The sequence below is a fragment of the Giraffa tippelskirchi genome, chromosome 11 (assembly GCF_054371585.1).
Source record: "Giraffa tippelskirchi isolate mGirTip1 chromosome 11, T2T-mGirTip1v1.2.pri, whole genome shotgun sequence".
NCBI classification, from domain to species: Eukaryota; Metazoa; Chordata; class Mammalia; order Artiodactyla; family Giraffidae; genus Giraffa; species Giraffa tippelskirchi.
This window is the reverse complement of record NC_137285.1, coordinates 17,962,820-17,986,474: the sequence shown is the minus strand read 5'-3', so window position 1 is coordinate 17,986,474 and position 23,655 is coordinate 17,962,820. Positions and strand designations below refer to the sequence as shown.

The 23,655-nt window shown below is 40.8% G+C and overlaps 2 protein-coding genes across 11 annotated transcripts; one reads left to right on the top strand and one right to left on the bottom strand.

The window, feature by feature from the left end:
• Window positions 1-1,019: 1,019 nt before the first annotated feature.
• Window positions 1,020-14,212, bottom strand: GPN3 (GPN-loop GTPase 3). 3 transcript variants are annotated; one of them, XM_081539976.1, is made up of 9 exons: window positions 14,118-14,145; window positions 13,988-14,082; window positions 10,571-10,679; window positions 6,011-6,178; window positions 4,567-4,691; window positions 3,742-3,857; window positions 3,515-3,611; window positions 2,597-2,725; window positions 1,020-1,624 (listed from the first exon to the last, which is right to left on the bottom strand). In XM_081539976.1, exons 2-9 carry the CDS (start codon window positions 14,063-14,065, stop codon window positions 1,562-1,564), a joined length of 885 nt encoding a protein of 294 aa, XP_081396102.1. In that variant the 5' UTR covers window positions 14,066-14,082; window positions 14,118-14,145; the 3' UTR covers window positions 1,020-1,561. The 3 variants fall into 3 exon arrangements, with proteins under 3 accessions (XP_081396102.1, XP_081396099.1, XP_081396100.1); XM_081539973.1 differs by having other exon boundaries at window positions 13,988-14,212; XM_081539974.1 differs by having other exon boundaries at window positions 14,018-14,212.
• A 133-nt stretch (window positions 14,213-14,345) lies between these two features.
• On the top strand, window positions 14,346-23,119 carry FAM216A (family with sequence similarity 216 member A). 8 transcript variants are annotated; one of them, XM_081539983.1, is made up of 7 exons: window positions 14,346-14,481; window positions 16,332-16,366; window positions 19,040-19,183; window positions 19,817-19,946; window positions 20,026-20,206; window positions 21,354-21,436; window positions 22,768-23,119. In XM_081539983.1, exons 3-7 carry the CDS (start codon window positions 19,052-19,054, stop codon window positions 22,884-22,886), a joined length of 645 nt encoding a protein of 214 aa, XP_081396109.1. In that variant the 5' UTR covers window positions 14,346-14,481; window positions 16,332-16,366; window positions 19,040-19,051; the 3' UTR covers window positions 22,887-23,119. The 8 variants fall into 8 exon arrangements, with proteins under 8 accessions (XP_081396109.1, XP_081396107.1, XP_081396110.1 ...); XM_081539981.1 differs by having other exon boundaries at window positions 16,332-16,372; XM_081539984.1 differs by having other exon boundaries at window positions 14,346-14,511.
• Window positions 23,120-23,655: the final 536 nt, after the last annotated feature.

The window sequence follows — 23,655 nt, the reverse complement described above, 5'->3', positions numbered from 1 at the left end:
ACCAGTCCATCCTAAAGGACATCAGTCCTGAGTGTTCATTGGAAGGACTGATGTTGAACCTGAAACTCCAATACTTTGGCCACCTCATGCGAAGAGCTGGAAAAGACCCTAATGGTGGGAAAGACTGAAGGCAGGAGGAGCACGGGACGACAGAGGATGAGATGGTTGGATTGCATCACCGACTCAGGGGACATGAGTTTAGTAAACTCTGGGAGGCCTGGCGTGCTGCAGTTCATGGGGTTGCAAAGAGTCGGACACGACTGAGCAACTGAACTGAACTGCACTGGGCCACAGAAAAAGTCCCTGAGAAGCCCAGTCTGTCTTCATGTTGTCTACTACTTATGTTCTCCTAAGTGCCCCTGTGAGAATTAGCTCACACCAGCAGATCACGGTGCAAATACCCAACTCTTGACCCCAGCGTGGGCCCCCAGGCACGTTGCTATCAGTTACCCCTGATAGCTATGGCTCCTCACATTTTACATCTTTAATGAAAATGGATCAAATTTGACACTGTAGGTGTATTTCTGCTATCTAGGCCCAAGAATGATTAAAAATTTAACCTGAGTTGCAGGTTTTCTACAAGGAGTTGATCTGAATCAGCAGGAAGATCCAACACCAATGGAACCTAGACCTGCTGTGAGGATTAAATGAAAGAGATTCTGCTTTCTGTTAGCAGGGTCTGGGTTATTAGCGGGTGCTGGAGAAGTATCTGTTGACTGATTAGCCATTCCCCAGTGCCTATCACAAATGAACTCAGAAATACTGAAAATAAACAACTCAATGTGGCAAGAAGGTAAAAAGAAAAAATTATGTCCTTTGCATTTTTGTGTGCATTTGTTATTAAAGGAAAGTATACATTTTTAAAGTACTCAGAGACTATAAACCACATTTTAAAAAACAAAGTCACTGCCTACATTTTGCCTGCATTTTGCACTTGGGGAAATTTACTCATTCAAAAATTTGCCTTAGTTGAGTATTTCAAATTCTGATTGGAAAACAAGAGTGTGATGAAAAGTTAGTGCTATTTTTCTGTTTCTTTTATTTATATACATATATATCTGAAGACACAGTTATTTTTTTAATTTTTTAATTACACAAATAATACATTTTCAGTGTAGGAAAACTAGAAGCTAATGATAAGCAATGGTCTTATCTCTATCCTTCCAGATATTTTTTCTCTGGACACATAATGTATATTTTATTACAATAATTCCTGTCCCTCCAAAAAAAACTTCAAAAATAACTAAAAGTAGACTGGTCTTAACTGTACCCCAGGTCCTAATTTATATTATACACAAACCTATGTACATTCAACTTTGACTTTTAAAATCTAAATTGATGCTGTTAAAATAATACTAAACGATGCCACTTTAAACAGAAGCACTTTCAGAATACCTAAGAACTTGATTCAGGAATGTTGATGATTGCTGATAAAGAGTCAAGTATTATTTTTTTCATTAAATAAGTAGTTTTCTCTAGCATTCCATCTTTCGAAGAGAAGAAGGTTCTGCCAGTTGAGCCACAAGCTCCTCACACAAACAGTTACTTTTTAATAAACTCTTCATTCATTCTGGTGTTCTTGAAAATATTCGTCAAACATAGAAGAAGACTCATCTTCATGTTCCTGACACCAAGGAAACACAAGATAGAAAATACATTTATTTCAGAACTTCCCTGATGGTCCAGTGGTTAAAAATCTGCACTCCAAATGCAGGGGGCCCAGGTTCGATCCTTGGTCATGGAACTAGATACCACATGCTGCAACTAAGAGTTCACATGCCACAACTAAAAACGATCCTGCATGCAGCACAGCCAAATAAATAAAATTTTAAAAAAAGAAGAAAATACATTCATTTCCCCTCAGTTGGACTATTTTTAGGCAATGCTCTGTAAAGAGCCAAGGCCCAGCACCAGCTCCATGTGTTGTTCACAGAAATCAATAATAACAAAAGGAATGATGGATAGAATGTTTCCAGATATGTGATAAATTGAAAGGCTTATGGGGATTCCCTGGTGGCTCAGACGGTAAAGAATCCTCCTGGAATGGGGGAGACCTGGGTTCAATCCCTGGGATGGGAAGATCCCTTGGAAGAGGGCATGGCAACCCACTCTAGTATTCTTGCCTGGAAATTTCCATGGACAGAGGAGCCTGGCAGGCTACAGTCCACAGGGTCGCAGAGAGTTGGACCCAACTGAGCAATTAAGCACAGCATAGCAAAAGGTTTATGTCCCATTAAAAGTAAACTCTTATTTGAGTTTACATTCACGTCAATTCTCAGCTAATGTGCTGGGAGAGGGCCCCACTGACATTTGTGAGGGCAGCCCAAGGCCAGTTGAATTTTACCTCCTCTTTGCATATATGCCCAAGCTCTGAATACAAAGAACTTAACTCAGTAATATGTACTAACTCAACGAAAGGCAGAGTAAAACTGGTATTGCTTGTTTAGCACAGATGTCAATTTCAAAGATTACCTGGAACAGCCTAGCTTACTGCCACCATGAAGACAAAATTTAGAGTTGTTGGGATTATGCAGGAGGCCCAAGTGCTGGTAAACACTTTTACAAACAGGCAGTAACACCCTAAACCAGAAATTACCTTTGGTTCTTTAAATTCCAAGTCTTCTCCATACTGGATGGCAAAATCAATATGCTGTAATACAATGTTCATGCTTTCTTCATCTGACTGATCATAAGGCAAAAATCGAACCATGCTGTAGTCGTCAATCTACAAGTTGAGGATTTCAGAAAAGGTCATTCTGAGGTATAAAACACTTAATTTTCAAATTATATTTGAGTTTTATAACCATTTACAACTTCTGATTAAAACCAACTGTGTGTGTGCTGTGGGGAGGAGGGACAGACAGAGACAAAACAACAGCAAATCAATAGTAATTTTTCTTACCTCTGACCAACTACAACACTTAACTAGACATTGTTTCATAGGCATTTACTTGAATTTAAAAACCACTGGAAATTTCCTAAGGGTAAAGACAGTTCTGAACTCCCAAACAGCTTGGAATAATAGGTATGTCAGTTAATTGACGGAGAAGGCAATGGCACCCCACTCCAGTACTCTTGCCTGGAAAATCCCATGGACAGAGAGGCCTGGTAGGCTACAGTCCATGGGGTTGCTAAGAGTCGGATATGACTGAGCGACTTCACTTCCACTTTTCCCTTTCATGTACTGGAGAAGGAAATGGCAACCCACTCCAGTGTTCTTGCCTGGAGAATCCCAGGGACGGCGGAGCCTAGTGGGCTGCCATCTATGGGGTCGCACAGAGTCGGACACGACTGAAGCGACTTAGCAGCAGCAGCAGTAGTTAATTTATTGGTACTGCCAATGATTGCTTCTAAATTCAACTGCTGACCAGCCAGTCCACAGACTCCCACCCTCCCCCCTTTGCAAGGAAACAGGGTTGGACTGTGCTTTCCAAAATGGTGGCCACTCAATGGATGCTGAGAAAACACCTGACAAGGCCATTAAAAACAAAACTCAACAACTCCAAAAGCTTACCAGTCCACATATAGCGTTAGTCAATTTTTTGAATTTTTTGCTTCTTAAGTCACTTGTAGAGTCGTCTAATAAAGAATACATGTCTGGATCTAGAAACCTTTAAAAGTGAGAAAGAAGATAAATGAAAGTAAGAATAAATCAGGAAACTAGTTTTATAGTTTCACATCTAAATGAAGCTTAGAGGGTTCATCTCAGCAACAGAGATGTGATAACGGAAATGAACTCACTTCTCAATTTCCTTTTTAGCTTTTTTACTCAGCAGATCCATTTTCGTCATGATGTTAACTTGAGGAATTTCTAGAGAGATCATAGCACTCAGGGCTGCCAAAATGCCAGAAATAAACTGAAGGAGGAAACAGAAAAGGGAAGATGAATTAACTTTGTGTGAACAAAGTTCCCTGGTCTCTGCACAAAAGAGAGGTTCCTGCTCCTCTCTGAGCAAAACTGCCCTAAGTAAAAGAAGGACTAATTCTAAAGAAAGGACAGTTCACTAATCAGATGGTTGACTCCTGGTTTCCCAGGGTGAGGATGAGATGGGAAAATGTAGATATAAACAGTGATCACAAATCTCAATTTAGATGATATCTTTAATCATTCCCATCAAATATTCCTTAGGGGATACTAATGAGAAATAAAGTTTGTTTTAGATAGTTTATAAACTAGACAAACCATTATCAGAAAACAGACACACATGCACACATCTGCCTAATTTTTCTTCATAAGTAGTACTCCCAAATCTGTATAGTATAATTTACCATGTAAATTTTAAAAATCCATTATTATAGCAACTTCCTTGGCGGTCCAGTGGTTAAGACTCAGTGCTTCCACTTCAGGAGGCACAGTTCAATCCCCAGTCAGGGAACTAAGATCCTGCATGCCACAAAGCATGGCAAAAAAAAAAAAAAAAAAAATTATAATAATTTAATAATAAGGCATATTAAATAACTCTGGAGTATAGTTTGAGAAATATCCAGAATCAAAAAACAATTAAAGGAGATTGTCATCTGCCTGTACCCATGACTAAAGAATTGACAACAGATATATTCTCAAACCTTGAACGACTCCACCATGAACTGAGAATCAACAAGAAAAACTCCACAGACTCGAAACTCCCATTGTTCCAGCTGCTGGACCAGCTGTTTCATCACAGGCAGGTGAGTGTACAACTCGATTTGACCTACATGGAGAATATTACGAGACTGTTACAATCAGGACACAAGATAAATTGTCAAATCACAGAAAAAAATTTTTCCATAAGACAGCTGAGAAAAAATAGGAAGTCAACCTCTGGCAGTAATTTGTTCAACTTTTAAGGGGTCTTACAGGCTCTTAAAGCAATCACAATGCCAAGAGAATCCGCAGGAAACTATTCAGTTTTATGTATAAAGTGAGGTTCTTCACACTTATAGTTTTAGCTAATCAAAAGCAAGTACTATGAAGGTGTGTTAGGTTTGGGAATATTCATCAAGTTGTGCACTTAGGACGTCTGCACTTTTCTGTGGGTGTGTGGTGTTGCTGCTGCTGCTGCTGCTAAGTCGCTTCAGTTGTGTCCGACTCTGTGCAACCCCATAGACGGCAGCCCACCAGGCTCCCCCGTCCCTGGGATTCTCCAGGCAAGAACACTAGGGTGGGTTGCCATTTCCTTCTCCAATGCGTGAAAGTGAAAAGTGAAAGTGAAGTCGCTCAGTCATGTCCGACTCTTAGCGACCCCATGGACTGCAGCCTACCAGGCTCCTCCATCCATGGGATTTTCCAGGCAAGAGTACTGGAGTGGGGTGCCATTGCCCTTCTCAGGTGGGTGTGTGTATGTTCAATTAAAAACAAAAGGGAAACCAACACAATATTGTAAAGCAATTTCCCAATTAAAAATAAACTAAAGGGAAAATAAAGGTAAAAATATGAAAGTCACAAATGATCAAAACTAGGTTAGGCTCAAGTATAAAATTCACGATTTGGCTTGAAAAGTCGGTGTGATCATTTGTCCCCTACCAGTCTCACCTCAGGACACTTCCCTTTGTTTACTGGGGCCTATATGGCACGTCAAACCCACCTGGCTCCTTTCTGCCTCAAGGTCTTCAGCCCATGCTTTCTGCCTGGAGCACAGTCTCCCTCGCCTCACCCTATGGCCCGGCTCACATGCTACTTGGTCAGAAACCTCCCACCTCCCTGCTGCATGATGGTCGGTGCTACTCCTGTGAGGAGCCTGTCACAAATATTAAATAATCATTCGGGTGATTTCTGATTTATACTGCCTAGCATTCTCACTTTCTTATGAGCTCCATGAGGGCAGAGACCATGGCTACTTTGCTCTTTAGGTATTTCCAGTGAACAAAATAAGCACTCAGCAAACACAGTGAATGAATAAGAGACAATGAATGAGTGAATGGTACCTTACCGCGGAGGGTTTAGAGCTACGAATGCTAACTCCACTGTCTCCACTGAGGACTGAAAGAGCATGATCTCAAGGAAAATGACACATTCAAATTGCTGACTTACCTGGACAATCAAAAAGGATGTAGTCATCCTCTACATGGCCAAGACAGTTCTCTAGCCAGTCAAAATTATTGGCAAAGTACTCCATGCAAAATACCAATCCTCCATTGGGACCGAATTGCAGAGTATTGTCCTCCATCACGTCATCCACCTCAATCAGTTCCCGGATGTCTGAAAACGACAGAAAGGCCCAAAACACAAGAGCATCATCCTCACTGGTGATAATTAACAATTATATAACAACTCACATGTATGAAATGATTTCTGTCCATGGCTATTCACTGTAGTAGTGTCCATGGAAACAAATTAAATACATTTTTGTATAGCCAGACAATGGAATCCTGTGCAGCCACAAAAAGAAGTTCTTTAAGTACTGATGTGATATCATCTCCCAGGTATACTGTTAAGTGAAAAGTACAAAACTCTGTGTTAGAATGCCATCATCTGTGTTAAAAAAAAGACAAAAATTTACTATGTATACATATATACACATTTTATTTTACATGCAAAGACTATGGAAAGATACCCTAGAAATTAGCAACACTAGCTGCCTCAGTGGAGGGAAGCCACCTTCTAGGACCCAGAGCTAGGAGGAAGACATTTTCCTGCCTACTTACTCCTTGTACCTTTTGCAGTTTGAACAATGTGAATATACACTACCTATTCTTAAACTTATGGACAGAGGTTCGTGACATTGTATAGGAGGCAGTGATCAAGACCATCCCCAAGAAAAAGAAATACAAAAAGGCAAAATGGTTGTTTGAGGAGGCCTCACAAATAGCTGAGAAAAGAAGAGAAGCGAAAGGCAACAAAGAAAAGGAAAGATATACCCCTCTGAATGCAGAGTTCGAAAGAATAGCAAGGAGAGACAAGAAAGGCTTCCTCAGCGATCAACGCAAAGAAATAGAGGAAAACGATAGAAAAGACTAGAGATCTCTTCAAGAAAATTAGAGACACCAAGGAAACATTTCATGCAAAGATGGGCTCAATAAAGGACAGAAATGGTATGGCCCTAACCGAAGCAGAAGATATTAAGAACAGATGCCAAGAATACACAGAAGAACTATACAAAAAAGATCTTCATAACTCAGATAACCACGATGGTGTGATCACTCACCTAGAGCCAGATATCCTGGAGTGCAAAGTCAAGTGGGCCATAGGAAGCATCACTACAAACAAAGCTAGTGGAGGTGATGGAATTCCAGCTAAAATAAGTCCTAAAAGATGATGCTGTGAAAGTGCTGCACTCAATATGCCAGCAAATTTGGAAAACTCAGCAGTGACCACAGAACTGGAAAAGGTCAGTTTTCATTCCAATCCCAAAGAAAGGCAATGCCAAAGAATGCTCAAACTACCACACAATTGCACTCATCTCACACGCTAGTACAGTAATGCTCAAAATTCTCCAAGCCAGGCTTCAGCAATACATGAACTGTGAACTTCCAGATCTACAAGCTGGATTTAGAAAAGGCAGAGGAACCAGAGATCAAATTGCCAACATCCACTGGATCATCAAAAAAGCAAGAGTGTTCCAGAAAAACATCTACTTTTGCTTTATTGACTATGCCAAAGACTGACTGTGTGAATCACAACAAACTGTGGAAAATTCTTAAAAGAGATGGGAATACCAGACCACCTTACTTGCCTCCTGAGAAATCTGTATGCAGGTCAAGAAGCAACAGTTAGAACCGGATATGGAACAAGGGACTGGTTCCAAATTGGGAAAGAAGTACGTCAAGGCTGTATATTATCACCCTGCTTATTTAACGTATATGCAGAGTACATCATGCAAAATGCTGGGCTGGATGAAGCACAAGCTGGAATCAAGATTGCCAGGAGAAATATCAATAACCTCAGATATGCAGATGACACCATCCTTATGGCAGAAAGCAAAGAGGAACTGAAGAGCCTCTGGATGAAAGTGAAAGAGGAGAGTGAAAAAGTTGCTTAAAACTCAACATTAAGAAAACTAAGATCATGGCATCTGGTCCCAGCACTTCATGGCAAATAGATGGGGAAACAATGGAAACAGTGGTAGACTTTATTTTCTGGGCTCCAAAATCACTGCTGATGGTGACTGCAGCCATGAAATTAAAAAACACTTGCTCCTTGGAAGAAAAGACATGACAAACCTAGCATATTAAAAAGCAGAGACATTACTTTGCCAACAAAGGTCCGTCTAGTCAGAGCTATGGTTTTTCCAGTAGTCATGTATGGATGTGAGAGCTGGACCATAAAGTAAGCTGAGCGCCAAACAACTGATGCTTTTGAACTGTGGTGTTGGAAAAGACTCTTGGGAGTCCCTTGGACTGCAAGGAGATCCAACCAGTCCATCCTAAAGGAGATCAGTCCTGGATGTTCACTGGAAGGACTGATGCTGAAGCAGAAACTCCAATAGTTTGGCCACCTGATGGGAAGAGGTGACTGATTTGAAAAGACCCTGATGCTGGGAAAGATTGAAGGCAGGAGGAGAAGGGGACGACAGGATAAGATGGTTGGATGGCATCACCGACTCAGTGAACATAAGTTTGAGCAAGCTCCGGGAGTTGGTGATGGACAGGGAAGCCTGGCATGCTGCAGTCCATGAGGTTGCAAAAAGTCGGATACGACTGAGTGACAGAACTGAATTGAACTGATGAACAAGTAAAGCAAAATCAAACCAAGAAAACCAATTCCATTTCTTAATTTGATGGCCCGGGGTTTCCCTGGTGGAGCAATAGCCAAGAATCCACCTGCCAATGTAGGGGACACGAGTTCCATCCCTGCTCCAGGAAGATCCCACATGGAGCAACTACTGAGTCCAGTCCGGCCAAAGCCTGTGCTCCACAACAAAGAAACCACCACACTGAGAAGCCCAAGCACCACAATGAAGAGTAGCCCCCACTCGCTGCAGCTAGAGAAAGCTCTCACAAAGCAACAAAGATCCAACGCAACCAAAATAAATATCTTTAAATATATATATAAGATGATCCTACGCTGACTTGTCTTCCTCACCAGTAAACAGGATCATGCACTCAACAGCTCAAGTCAGAAACCTAACAGTGACTCTTGATCCCCCCCTTTCCTCCAACCTTTTTAGTTCAATTTCCCACAAAATGCTGCTAATTCTATTTGCAAAATACATACCTGTCTGCACCTTTGTATCTCCACCATGACCACCCCAGTCCCCCTTCTACTCTTGACTCTCTAGAGTCCATTTTTCATCTGAGAGCCAGAGATGTTTTTAAAATCATAAATCAGATGTCAGTCCTCTCCCCTGCTGGAAACCCTCTAATGGCATTTCACAGTTGAAAGGTGCTATGAATTGAGGGGGTTTTTTTGGTTTTTTTTTTTGCTCTGCTGCACACAGCCTGCAGGGGGTCCAATCCATGCCCCTTGCAATGGCAATACAAAGTCCTACCCACTGGACTGCCAGGGAATTCCCTTATGAGTATTTGTGTCCCTCTAAAACTCATGCTGAAAACCAGGGTGATGATATTAATTGGTGGGACTTTGGGAAGGTGAATGGGATCAGTGCTCTCATAAAAGAGGTCCCAAGAGATCCCTCGCCCACTTCCATCATATGAGGACACAGTGAGCAGTCGGCAGTCTACAGGTGGGAAGAGGGCCTTCACCAGAAGCTGACCATGCTGGCAGCACCCCAATCTTGGGCTTCCAGCCTCCAGAACTGTGAGAAATCCATTTTTGTTGTTTAGAAGCCACCCAGTCTGTAGTATTTTGTTACAGCAGCCCAAACAGAACAACAGGGTGAAAAAACAGGATAAAAGCCATACTCCTCTTGTCCTACTAGCTGCTACCCATCTCTTTCCTTCACTTCTTATGCCCCAGCTCATCAACACCTTTGCTTTTTCTGGAACACACCAAACCCTTTCCCATCTCTCGGCTATATATTGACCTTGACGTTCCTTCATCTCGGAGAGCCTTTTGCCAGCTTGGTGAGCATGTTACTTACCATCTTCAGGCCTAGGCCCTAATAGCCCCTCCTCAGAGATGTCGTCCCTGACTATGCTACCTAAAGCTCTCTTCCCTAGTTATTTCTTCACATCAGCCTATAGCAGCACTTGTCACAATCTGCAACCGATTTTATCATTTTGCTTATTTCCCTTGCTAAAAGGCCCACAAAGGTAGGGATAGTATCTGTCTTGTTTTCTGCTATGACCCTGGTGTCCAGCATAAAGCAAGTGCTCAGTAGACATTTGAATAAATTAAAAGATTACAAAACAAAACAAAATACTTAAAGGTTGGTCACTTATAGTATAGTATGATCAGCAGTAAAACAGATTTACCAAACAGGATCAAACATGAAAGAAACAGAAGGGAAGGGTGGTGAGGGAGGAGTCTACTCACTTTTCATTCCTACATCAGAGACTAAGAAAGGATACTGTCACACACATCAACATGAGCTGATGTCACCACATGACATTCAGCCTCATATTGTTCACCAGGAAACCAGGGGACCAGACTGTATTAATTTTCAGCTTTTGTGTGCAGCAGCCAGCACTCACTGCCTCCCCACTCTCCTATTTTTCCTGAAGGAGGGGGAAGGCTCTGCTCAGGACTTACCAGCCATCACGGAGTAGTTGAAATGTTCTGCTGCAGGATCTAGGTTCACAACTTGGACAGACCTATTGAGGGCTTCACAGTGCTGCACCATGGTGGCACAGTAAGTGCTCTGTAATGTCACAAGGCACGAGGGATTAGAGCAACACTCGGCATAGTGCTTACCCCTACGCCTCCCGAAGGACTCTCCACCCGCCTTGGGCAGGATCTACTAAGGCCAAAACTATTCCTTCATTGACCAAGAAGCTAAAAGGCATTAGGCTAGGAGTCAGGACACCTGACTGGGCTGTGGATCCAGACCTGGCTCAGACTCATGGGGATGTTGCTTTTGCATTCTATCCCTAAGTTTTCTTGTCTCTAAATGTGATGGCTTCCACGATCACTAAGGCTCCTTACTGCTGTAATCTGCAACAAGTGGAATTTAAAGGGAAGATTTCTGATTACACTGTGCAGTATCTAACACATGATGTTGCCATTAGGATTGGTACAGTCCAAACAGAGCTTTAGGTGGGCTGGTTGGGGATGATGTCTCTGAGAAGAGAGGATATAAGCTGAGGGACAGCACTGTGCTTGCCAGGCCAGCAGAATAACAATCCAAGATGAGATAACATTAGGCCAATAAACAGCCTGGCAATATGCTATCAGTTTACACCTTCTAGTTTATAGAATTCTTCATCCCTCATATATTACATTAAAGCTACTAGTCTGTCTCTCCCACCCTCTATTTAAAGGCAGGGATGTGCCAGGAATTCCCTGGCAATCTAGTGGTTGGGACTCGGTGCTTTCACCGCTGGGGCAGGGTTTGATCCCTGGTCTGGGAACTAAAATCCTGAAAGCTGCCTGACATGCCCAATAAATAAAGAAAGGCAGGGATGTGTCTTGTTCAGTTTTATAAGCCTAGGGGCCATAACATACTTTCCAGGTGGCTCAGTGGTCAAGGAATCTGCCTGCCAATGCAGGAGATGTGGGTTCAATCAATGGGTCTGGAAGATCCCCTGGAGAAGGAAATGGCAACCCACTCCAGTATTCTTGCCTGAAAAATCTCAGGGAGAGGGGAGCCTGGTGGGCTAAAATCCACAGAGTTTCAAAGAACTGGACATGACTGAGCAACTGAGATGCATGCAGGAGCTATAACAGTACCTGGTACATAGTAAGTGCTTGATAATTATTTCTAATTGATTAATACGTTTGAATAAACTCCACCAGGGCAGAGGATTTTTGTGTGTGTATTTGTCACTACACAATCCCCCAAAACAGTGCTTGGCACAAAGAACATGCCCAATGAGTATTTCTGATAGGAGGCATCAAAAGTTTATAGAAAGATACTTATTTAACACAGTGTGAAAGTTAATCTAGAATATAAAAATAACCTCTATCATGCTTTTATCTTTCTTCTCAGTGACTTGACACACACTGTTCTCTCTGCCTAGGAGGCCCTCTCTACATATCACATTGTATTTTAATTGACTAGTCACCTATAAGTGTGATCAGTTCAGTCACTCAGTCATGTCCAACTCTTTGTGACCCCATGAACCGCAGCACGCCAGGCCTCCCTGTCCATCACTAACTCCTGGAGTCCACCCAAACCCATGTCCATTGAGTCGGTGATGCCATCCAGCCATCTCATCCTCTGTCGTCCCCTTCTTCTCCTGCCCTCAATCTTTCCCAGCATCAGGGTCTTTTCAAATGTGTCAGCTCTTCCCATCAGGTGGCCAAAGTACTGGAGTATCAGCTTCAACATCAGTCCTTCCAATGAACACCCAGGACTGATGTCCTTTAGGATGGACTGGTTGGATCTCCTTGCAGTCCAAGGGACTCTCAAGAGTCTTTTCCAACACCACAGTTCAAAAGCATCAATTCTTCGGGGCTCAGCTTTCTTTATAGTCCAACTCTCACATCCATACACGACCACTGGAAAAACCATAGCCTTGACTAGACCTTTGTTGGCAAAGTAATGTCTCTGCTTTTTAACATGCTGTCTAGGTTGGTCATAACTTTCCTTCCAAGGAGTAAGCGTCTTTTAATTTCATGGCGGCAGTCACCATCTGCAGTGATTTTGGAGCCCAAAAAAATAAAGTCTGACACTGTTTCCACTGTTTCCCCATCTATTGGCCATGAAGCGATGGGACTGGATGCCATGATCTTAGTTTCCTGAATGTTGAGCTTTAAGCCAACTTTTTCACTCTCTTCTTTCACCTTCATCAAGAGGCTCTTTAGTTCTTCTTCAATTTCTGCCATCAGGGTGGTGTCATCTGCATATCTGAGGTTATTGATATTTTTCCCCACAATCTTGATTCCAGCTTGTGCTTCCTCCAGCCCAGTAATCTACTAATCACTCCAGTATTCTTGCCTGGAGAATCCCATGGACAGAGGAGCCTGGTGGGTTACCATCCATGGAGTCGCAAAGAGTTGGACACGACTGAGCAACTAACACACACATACACATTCCAACATACACATACATACACACATACACATACTGGTTCCAGGAAAGCAAGGGTCATACCATAGTCACATGTGTATCTCCTACATCCAGAATAGGCCAAGAATCAGAGGAACGAGTTTGTCAACTTAAAAACTGAAGCCACACAACACCTTCACAGACTCCAGTGTTTCCCACACTCCTGTTATTTGATCAATATCATCGCAATCTCTACCATAGTTAAGTGCCTCTAATAGGATTTACGTAATAGTTGCTTAGAAGAAAAAATTGTATCTCTAACCAGAAAAGCAGCTATGCTTATCATAACGTGAAGATAACCATAAAATTAAACACAACTTTAAAACTCTTAGTTCTAGGTAAATATAATTGCCTGTCAAAAGCTCTGAGTCTAAGATCTGCTCTTGAAAAAGAGGAGATTTAAAGTGTTGAAGACACACTAGCACCAAACTGATGATTTCATCTCAATGCAAACTGAAAGAAAATTGAAAAGGGAGCGAATTTCTCAATACATGATTCAATGTTCATTAATGTCAGGCCTATGTATTTCCTAAGTACACCACAAGTCCACGTCTCAAGCTCTGAGAAACAGTGATTAACGAGACCTCACCTTAAATTAACCTCCTAGGTTAAAGACACGGGCAGATTTCGGAGTTACACAAAACTGGATTCAAATTCCAACCGTCACTTACTAGCTGTGCGATCTTGAGCAAAATCTTAAGTCTCATTTTCCTTACCGGTAAAGTAGGAGTAACAGGACTTAACTCACAGGGTTGTTGTGGAAATAAGTTTAAGCGCAGTATGTGGGGCTTAATTATGCAATAAAAACTAGAAACTATCACTAAATTCCTTTCAAAAGAACAACAAAAAGACAGTGAAGCCCAGGCTGCAGAAGCGAGCTGCCCAGGTCTCAGGGTGCCAATACAACCGTCAGCCCTTTCCTCAGGACCCGAACCTCCCTACCCCCCACAAACTCCAACATTTCCCTCCTTCGCCCGCCAAATCCTCACCTTCCCGCTGCCGGCGGGGCCCATAACCAGCTGAGCGTACCGAGGCATGGTAGCTCCCCGAGTTCCTGACGCCTCCAGTCGCACAGACTGACCACCACGCTCCCTTCAGCCTTCGCGCGACGCCCACTAAGTTCCGGGAACACGACGTAGAAAACAATCGCAATCCTAATTCCTTGGCGTCTTCTGTTCTGCCACGCCTCCGACTACGGATCGTCCCGAAGGCCAAATCCCAGGAGAAACGCGTTTTGCCAAAAGTACCGGGATATTTTGCGCGTGCGCAGAAGTAGTTGGCGGAAATGAACCGTTGGGATTCTGGCACGGTCTGGTTGCCTTGGTGATAACGGACAACTGACAACGCTCCGCATCCCTCAGAGAGGTGCTTTGGTCCTTGGTTTGCGTACTGCTGTTTGACCTATATGGTGACCCTCAAGATTTGCAAATTTGCAGAGGGTCTGGATACTGAGGTGAAACGCACCTTTCGTTTTAGAGGGAAAGTATACTTCCTTTCCGCGACGCATCCCTTCTACAAAAAGACGCAAATGAACAAACGTGCAATCAACTAATGAACTCCCGCCCCTCCCCCAACTTAATTCCAGGATCTTGAATCTGCCCTCCCCGCTTTCCCGAAGCTATTCGGGCAGAGTCCGGACTTCATCGGAGGGGGCTAGAATCCGGCGTCTGCCTGTTCACCCCCAATATCTCCCGGCCTGACGCACTCGTGCTGACAGGGGAGGGGAGAGGGGAAAGCTTCTCTCGCACAGAGCTCGCGGTCAGGGCACCCGGGAGGAGATGCCTAACCAGGGTCCAGTGTCCGGCTGGACGGAGTGCAGTTCTTCCGCAGAGCCGCCCGCAGTGGCCAGGGCCGAGGGTGGCGGCGGCGGGTGAGGCTGCAGGGCCCTGAGGGATTTGGGAGGATGGCTGTCAGCCCTGGGTCGTGATCCCCGGGTAGAGGAGGGGGTGGGAGTTGGCTGCTCCTATGGACTGGTCCCCAGTGTACTGAAGTGAGAAGAAGGGAGAATCTTTGTTGTGGCCGACTCACAGTTTAGGGGAAGGGCTTCTGAGGAAAGCTGTGGACAAGAGTTGGTGCAATGACTGACTAAACGCAGTGACTGCGACAGTCGTCTGGGTGCTTCTTGTGCCCTAGAGGGCGCTGCGAAATCTGCTTGAACGTTTGCCGTCTGGCCACTGTATTTCTACAAAAAGGGGTTGGCAGGCTGGGGGTGGGGGGTTAGGGAGGCACCAAGGGAATGGAGGCTCAAAGGAGCGCTTCCAAGTCAACAAATCATTTCCCTGTGTGACATTAGTCACCTTTATGTCAAATTGAGATTCAAAATCTGTAATGAGACAAGTTTTAGAGGCACCTTGATTTTGGCGTTTTCTTCACTCAGTAGTTCCTTTTTCATAAATCCATTTTGAGCAAGTTTTTATTTATTTATTTATTTATTTTTACTGCTTAGTGGGGACTTTTTTGTATTTTAATTTTTAGTTGAAGAATAATTGCTTTACAATATTGTAATGGTTTCTGCCATGGGTTTTTACTATTATTTCCTGGACGCTGAAGATAGTTTAGTTGGTGAAATTACTGTTGGAGGCAGTACCTCATCCTTTGCATCAGTTATTCCCTAAAAGTGAGAACTGCCAGATGTTCCTCTCAAGCCCACAGTCATGGCTCCTGCTGCACCCATGGCCATCTTTAAAAATATATATATGTGTTTGGTGCATTGATGACGTCTAAAGATGGGATGGTGCCATGTTCCTCTTTTCTGCTCCTCAGGGTGTTTAGCAAAGTTCTGGATCCTAGTATATCAGAGCATCAATGAATTCTTGGCCATTGAAAAAATTGCAGGAAGAGGAAAAGGGGAGTGTTTTGTCTTAATTTGAGAACAGAAAAAAATGAACTGTACAAACATTCTAGACAAACTTAGTTCCAGTACACCTTAAATTAAATATAATAATTTTATTAAGAATAAAGGAAGAAAATATCACGGATAGCACAGAAGCCCAATTACTTCATTGAGCTCAGTGTAGGAATTAGATTCTGAGGCTGTAAAAGTTAGACCAAATCTGGCTTAAAGTAAATCCTTTATATGTAGTATGGTAAAAATCTCTGATAACTCACTTTGAAAAAGCCTGGAGTCATTAGGGTATACCCAGAATTATAGGAGAAGGCTTTGCAAGACATTATATCTGATGGAAATGGAAAGTAAAAAGCATATGTAATACTGTCCTTATTTTTCATTTAAAATACTTTATTTAATGCTTATACAACTGTCAATTGTTACATATTATATACATCCTTTTTTTCTTAAAACAGATCAGCTGGACATTCTTATTACCAAAATTCCAAAGGTACCGGTGAGTAGAGTATATGAAGCAGATAATACATATCAATAATATGGCTAAGAGAAGTAAATTTTGCCATGATTACTAACACAATGGAGTCTTAAAAAGTCTTTATTAGCATTTTCGGTAAACTCAGTTTTTAAGATTTTCGAAGAACAATCCAGCAGGTTCTTTGTCTCCTGCTAAGATATCTCACATCAGGGACTTCCCTGGTGGTTCAGTGGCTAGGACTCTGTGCTCTCAGTTCAGGGGGCCCAAGTTTGATCTCTGGGCAAAGAACTAGATCCCTTATGATGCAACTAAGACCTGGAGCAGCCAAATAAAATACCGCACATCAAAAGAGTACTTCAAAATTGCAGTGAATCTGAAAAGAACTGTTTATAACTGATATTGGTTGGAAGGACAGAACCTTACCTGGGGTTTATATTAATATTAATACAAAGATTGAAGGAAAAAATTCTCAACTGTACAACTTCAAAGAACATAAAATATTTTTCAATGCTGTTGTTTTCCTCTCACTTGAAATTAGGGATATAGCTGCTGGAGGTAAGAGGTTAAGTCAGGCCCCCAAAGACCTCTCACTAACTTTTTGTGGGTGAGCAATTTCAATTCAAATGATATATAAAACTTGAATTCACTTTGCTTTTTCTTGGAAAATTTATAGTCCTTACAGTTACCTAGGAAAAACACTCACACATATTTGTGTGTGTATGTATATATCCACATAACTTTATTTTGTATACATGTGGTTGTTTTAAAATGGAATTGCTGAATCACATGGCAATTCTGTTTTATTTTTTGAGGAACTGCCATACTGTTTCCTCAGCAGCTGCACCATTTTGTATTCCCAGCAGCAACACACAGAAGTCCAGTTTCTCCACATCCTAGCTAACACTTGTTTCCATTTTTTTGATGAGAAGGAAATGGCAACCCATTCCAGTATTCTTGCCTGAGAATCCCATGGATGGAGAAGCCTGGCAAGCTACAGTCCATGGGGTCTAAAAGAGTTGGACACAACTGAGCAACTTCACTTTCACTTTCTCTCACTTTCATACTTATGGATATGAAGTGATATCCCATTGTGATTTTGATTGCATTTCCCTAATGATTAGTGATAGTGAACATCTTTTCATGTGTTCATTAACCACTTGTATATCTTCTTTGAAGACACACGACTGAATGACTGAACTGAACTGAACTGAAAGTCTATTCGAGCCCATAGCCCGTTTTCAGCTGGGTTGTTTGTTGTGTTTAACTATTGTTTTTAAAGATTTCATTTTCTGTAAAGAAATGCTGCTAAGCTTCTGAGGAATTAAATTTTAGTCCCAGTTCTAATATGCACCTCAGAACTATTAACAAGGACAAACAAAATATATTCTTAGATAATTACCCCACACTTATGACTTGAAAAGGCTTAAAAAATAAACTTTTAGTATGTTGAATTGTTCATTTTATTATTACAGATTCCAAATTATGTTTTAAGGATCATAATAACATAATTTCTGGATGATTTTGTATTTGTTGGCAAATCAGCTAGTCCTTAAGTATGCAAATGTAATTCTTAGTTATCTGCACTAAGCATCCGATTTCCCAAAATCTTGAAGAAGTAACTAAATTTAAGGTTTGATATATAAAATTACAGTGGCTTTGTTATCAATAATAACTGAAACAAAACTGTGCTTATTTAGTTTACCTAGTACAGATTTTTAACTTGGAATTTGTTCTGCCAGCTTTGTTTGTAATAGCCCCAAACTGGAAACAACCCAAATTTCCATCAAGAAGTGGATGGATAATCAAATTGTGGTGTATACATGCAATGGAATAAAAGCCAAGAATAAAAAGGCATGGTCTATTGTTACACATCACATAAGTGGATCTCAAAATAATTATGTTGAGTGAAAGAAGTCAGACAAAACCAGAATATATGATGTATGTTTCCATTTATAGCAAACTCAAAAAACTAAGCTATAGTGATAGAAAATGCATCAGTGGTTGCTTGGAGAGAGGAAGTGTATGGGGAGGATAGGAATGTAAAAGTTATTTTCTGATTAAACTTTGCCAGGTACTGTTTTTCCCCAAACTGCTAGTAATCCTGAGTTAACATATGTGAAGCTAAAAACTACTTTCCATTCTTCTGGGAAAACATCTCAACTTTTATTTTTATTAAAGGCAATTACTTTAATCTACCCACATCCATATTTAAAACAATGAAATAACTGAAATTATGTAAAAGTAAGTTTTAATTTCTGCAAAGCTCTTCATTTTAACACTGCCTTATTAAAGGGACAAAATGTGTGTTATTTTATGTTGCGTATAATATAAAATTTTGAAACTACATACCGAAGTCAAATAAATGATAAAATATTTTTGAAAATCTTTAAAAGCACAAATCCTGCATGTATATTCCTGTTTAGTGTGGTCTGACATACAATGAACTAAAGAAGTATACTGTCAACAGTTTGCATCTCAGCTGAGTTCAAAATAATTTTGTCCATATGTAATGATTATATATAGTAAATATTTATTAATGTCTTTGATTTTTTGTGTGCTCTAAAACCAAATGGCAATCATAAAGTCTCTTCAAATTTAAGTTTGACTAAAACTAGTACTCCAGAATAATCACTGACACATGTAAACAGATAGATCTTAATAATTGTTAAACCAATCTTTGCTTCTCAGATTCACATTATAATGTCGTTGCCTACAGACAGAATCAAAGATGGACATAAAGTGAACTCACCTAGAGCCAAGCTTCAAGAGTTATGGAAAATGCCTCAAACAATTCACACCCCTAAGTCAATGACAGAGCCGTTCTTTCTAAAGGTATGCTAACTAAATACCAATAGTTTATTTAAATACTAATAGTCTTTGTATTGAGTTGAACTTTTTATTGAATCTGGTTAAGAGGGTAAAACACTGTAGAACACAAGTACACCCAGCACATTGTCTAGGAGTCCATAACTATCTGCTGGGTAAACTCATGAATGAATGCAAGAATTTTATCATTATAGATCCCCTTTCATATGAATATTTTCATGCTTTATGATACTTTGGCTTTAATGTACATTTCTTCACTCTGGAAGCTTAGTGCCCCAAGCACAAAGATGCCTGAGGAAAGTTCCACTCTAGAGATAGAAACCCAACCTCCTAAAGATTTTGCTCAAGGGCTCAAATTAAAAGCAAGCAAGAAAATGGCAACAAGCATTTCAGGACTGTTGATTTGTATTACCCATTAAAGATCATAGCTGCCAGAATTAACCTCTCTAGAGCAATGTAAATTAGGGTTATTAAAGAGGTGTGCAAACTGGTAATTTTTGAGCCAGATTAATATAGTTGAATTTGCATAAGTAAAATGTACAGATGGTACAACACTCCTAACATTTCATCCTTTCAGATGTGGAATATTGCCAACCTCTGTTCTACAATGCAGCCTATAAATCTTGTTTTGTCTTTTAGCATCCAGACCTCACCTTAGTCCAGAAGCGCTACCTGTGTAGCATTGCTAAGATCTATAATGCAAACTATCTGAGGACTCTAATGAAGAGGCACTACATGCATGTGATCCAGCACAGCTCCCAAAAGCCAGGCAGGTGTACCTCCAGGTAGTTTCTCACTAGTTCTCACAAGAAATGAGGAGCATTCTAACAGAGGTGATTTGTGTACAGGTGTCCTCACTCATCACAGGGGCCACCTCAGTTCTCGTTACTCGCAGAAGCAGCATTACCCCTGCACTACATGGCGACACCAGCTGGAGAGAGAGGACTTGGGGCCTTCTAACATTGCAGCTGCATCTGTACCTGAGATGATACAACATTCGCTTTGGCGACCAGTGAGAAACAAAGAAGGGTCTGTTTCCTTTTGTTTCAGAGAAAAAATGTACCCCTAACTTTACTTGAAGGGTAGCTAAATGATGTTAAATCTCATGCTCCCTATAAGCTCATTTTAAGTTCAAAATAGGTTGGACAAAGGCACAAAAGAATGCTATCTTATGGCCTCTTGATTGAGCTGACTGGGATATGCTACTGCTTTTATTTTTTTTTATATGTAATTTTATTTATTTATTTTTGGCTGCACTGGGTCTTTGTTGCTTTGCATGGACTTTGCTCCAGTTGCAGCGAGCAGGGGCTACTCTTCATTAAAGTGCACTGGCTTCTCATTGAGGTGGTTTCTCTTGTTGAGCACAGGCCCTTGGTGCACAGGCTACAGTAGATGCAGCACGCAGGCTCCAGTAGTTGTGGCTCAGGGGCTCGAGAGTGTGGGCTCAGTAGTTGTGGCATCTTCCTGGACCAGGGATCGAATCCATGTCATGTCCCCTGCATTGGCAGGCAGATTCTTATCCACTGTGCTACAAGTCCTGCTACTACTTTTAGAATTTTGTAGAATTGTAAAAATTTCGATCAGCTAGAGCCCTTTTAAATGCTAAGTCGCTTCAGTCGTGTCCGACTCTGTGTGACCCCATAGACGGCAGCCCACCGGGCTCCGCAGTCCCTGGGATTCTCCAGGCAAGAATACTGGAGTGGGTTGCCATTTCCTTCTCCAGTGCATGAAAGGGAAAAGTGAAAGTGAAGTCGCTCAGTCGTGTCCAACTGTTAGCGACCCCATGGACTGTAGCCTACCAGGCTCCTCCATCCATGGGATTCTCCAGGCAAGAGTACTGGAGTGGGGTGCCATTGCCTTCTCCACCTTTTAAATGATTCCCACTTAAATTCAAAATAATACAAACTCTTCCAAAAGGAGAAGTATACAGTGGCTTCTGCACAGGGGAATACTATAAACCAAAAAGGAAAAAAGAGATTAAGATGCCTGATTATTCAACCTATCTATAACTGATAGCTTTGCATCTCAGGGTTAATAAGTCATGTGACAATTCAGGGGCTAAAAGGGTCTCTTTGGTGATGCCAGCAGCTTAATAAAAAGAATTTATATGGTCTTCCACATATATTAGACAACTGCACTTTGCTAGTTCCAATTAAGATGCTTCTCTTTCTTACAGTTTAAAAACTGGATATGCATCTAAAACAAGATGTAAGTCATTGAAGATTTTTAGAAAACCAGGCAGACTGTTCATGCAATCAGGTAAATGTGGAATTTTTAATATATGTTTTTAAAGATGTTATGCTTTAAAAATATTAAACCCAATATAGCTCCATTTCTATTAAAGACATTAAAAATTTTGAAGTGTGATTTGCTTACATTGCTCCAAACAAAACTAAACATGAAATCGATTTCTGTTTCCACATAAAAGAACAATGGTCAGGGAAGTTAAGATTCAATGTATTTCTAATTCTAAGTAAAGATATTATAGTCAAGGCCAGAGACTTAATAGAGAATGAAATTTGTCAGAACTCAGAGCCATAAGCATGACCTTTTCATGCCATAGCACTTGTTTTATGAGATAGCACTTCTTTATAATTTCTGGACAGACAGCACTGAAAACATTTTTTTGGCTACTTGTGCAGCATGAGAGATCTTAGTTCCCTGACCAGGCATCGAACCTGTGCCCCCTGCAGTGGAAGCAGAGTCTTAACCACTGGACCACAAGGGAAATACACCGATAGCATATTTTGTATGAATCAAATAGTTAACAAAGGGCTATATAACCCATACCATTTTGTTTAATATTCAACAAACCGGAGGAAGCAAACCAACCAGTTGTTATTAGCAAAATTTTGCAGAGCTACTCAGATAAATTCACATTTAGGAAGGATTGGCTTAAAGGATCCTTCTACCCCAAGTATGACAAAGTGAAAAAGGCAAAAGAGGAAGGAAGACTGAATGCTCAGAGATCTCTCTCAGAATTGATAAAGTGGAAAGGATTAAGTGGAAGTTAAACAATTACCTAGTTACTACCACAGTAGGAGGGAAGTGGGTAGGAAGTAGGGAAGTTAGGCCTTCCGAACCCCTATCCCACTGCTGTACAGCACCGCCCAGCTCTGCTGTAAATACCATACTGTGCCTACCCAAGAAATGAGGGAAATGGCAGGGTAGAACATAAGTATGGTTCCAAAAAGAACAGCTGAAGGAAACTACAGACAGAGGAAAAGTCCCTGTGGTCCCCAAGAGAAAAGAAATGAGAAGAAACTTAAGGAATGGAGAATACTAAAGCTATAACTTCCCCCAGTCAAGATTTTTGCAAAGCAATGAAAAAACAGGACTTAGGTAGCAGAGAATTTGCTATAATATAACCTGATTAGAATACAGTATTGGGCAACTTACTTTTTAAAAAAAGTGAGATATTTAGGGGGAGGGGAAAGTCATGAAATTTTGAAAATTACAAGAAGTTTATGGCAAAGGCTTATTAATAAGGTAGGTCATTTTGAAGCTTGTTCTTAAATACAAATCTCAATTTTCAGGATGAAATACTTTAATTCTAAAACAGACATTATAGACTCTTATTTTCCCTTCAGTTTCTACAAATGATTCTGAATCATACATGAATGAAGAAAAGAAGGAAGAAGATTTACTAAATAAGTGTATGCAGTCAATGTCAATTGAAGAACAGGGAGACCATCTGATGTTAACTTGACAACTTGAGTATTGATGATGTGCCAAAGGTGGGGGAAGGGATTGTGAATTGTGTCCTCTCTCTACATTTAGGGCAGTATTGTTATTCAAGTAATTTTAGTTTGTTCAGAAACTTTTACCACAATATAAAAAGTATGATGTAGTTTCATGTACTACTGATATTTATGTAATAAAATTTATGTGTAATACATGCTTGTATTCCTAGGCACAATTAAAATTTATTGTCACCTAAAATCTGAATTTTCTTTTTTCCTAAAATCTGAATTTTCTTTAAAGCTGACAAATGCATTGTATAATTCTGTTTACAAGTCCTAAAATAGCAACATTAGAATATCCTAGAAGTATTTTCCTCCAGCTGAGGAAAACTCTGAATATCCTGATATAGAACAGGCTTTGATAGAGATAATACCCTGCCTTGTAGAGAAGGTGCTCAATAAATATTATCTCCTTGAACTTAAAAACAGAAATATCAATTTGTCCTATTTTATGAAAATTGCCGAACACTTGGAGTCTCTAAAGATTTAAGTTTTAATACAACAGTACTACAATTAGTACAATAGTGGTACTAACAAAAGAACTAGTCACATTACATTTTCATCTAGTGTCCTTGCCTTCTAAACAATAGTGTTTAAAAAATTTTTATTTTTAAAAAAATTTTTTGAGGTACAGTTGATGTACAATATTATGTAAGTTTTAGGTGTACAACATAGTGATTCACAATTTTTAAAGGTTATACTCCATTTATAGTTATAAAATAGTGGCTATATTCC

Coding starts and splice junctions, on each gene's coding strand:
- GPN3 (XM_081539973.1), bottom strand. CDS start 14,065: ATGCCTCGGTACGCTCAGCTGGTTATGGGCCCCGCCGGCAGCGGGAAG. Junction 10,680..13,987: donor GGCGGGCGAAGGAGGGAAAT/GTTGGAGTTTGT, acceptor GTGACATTACAG/AGCACTTACTGTGCCACCAT. Junction 3,612..3,741: donor GCTAAAAAGGAAATTGAGAA/GTGAGTTCATTT, acceptor TCACTTTTAAAG/GTTTCTAGATCCAGACATGT.
- FAM216A (XM_081539977.1), top strand. CDS start 14,807: ATGCCTAACCAGGGTCCAGTGTCCGGCTGGACGGAGTGCAGTTCTTCC. Junction 19,184..19,816: donor CAGAGCCGTTCTTTCTAAAG/GTATGCTAACTA, acceptor TTTGTCTTTTAG/CATCCAGACCTCACCTTAGT. Junction 20,207..21,353: donor CCAGTGAGAAACAAAGAAGG/GTCTGTTTCCTT, acceptor TCTTTCTTACAG/TTTAAAAACTGGATATGCAT.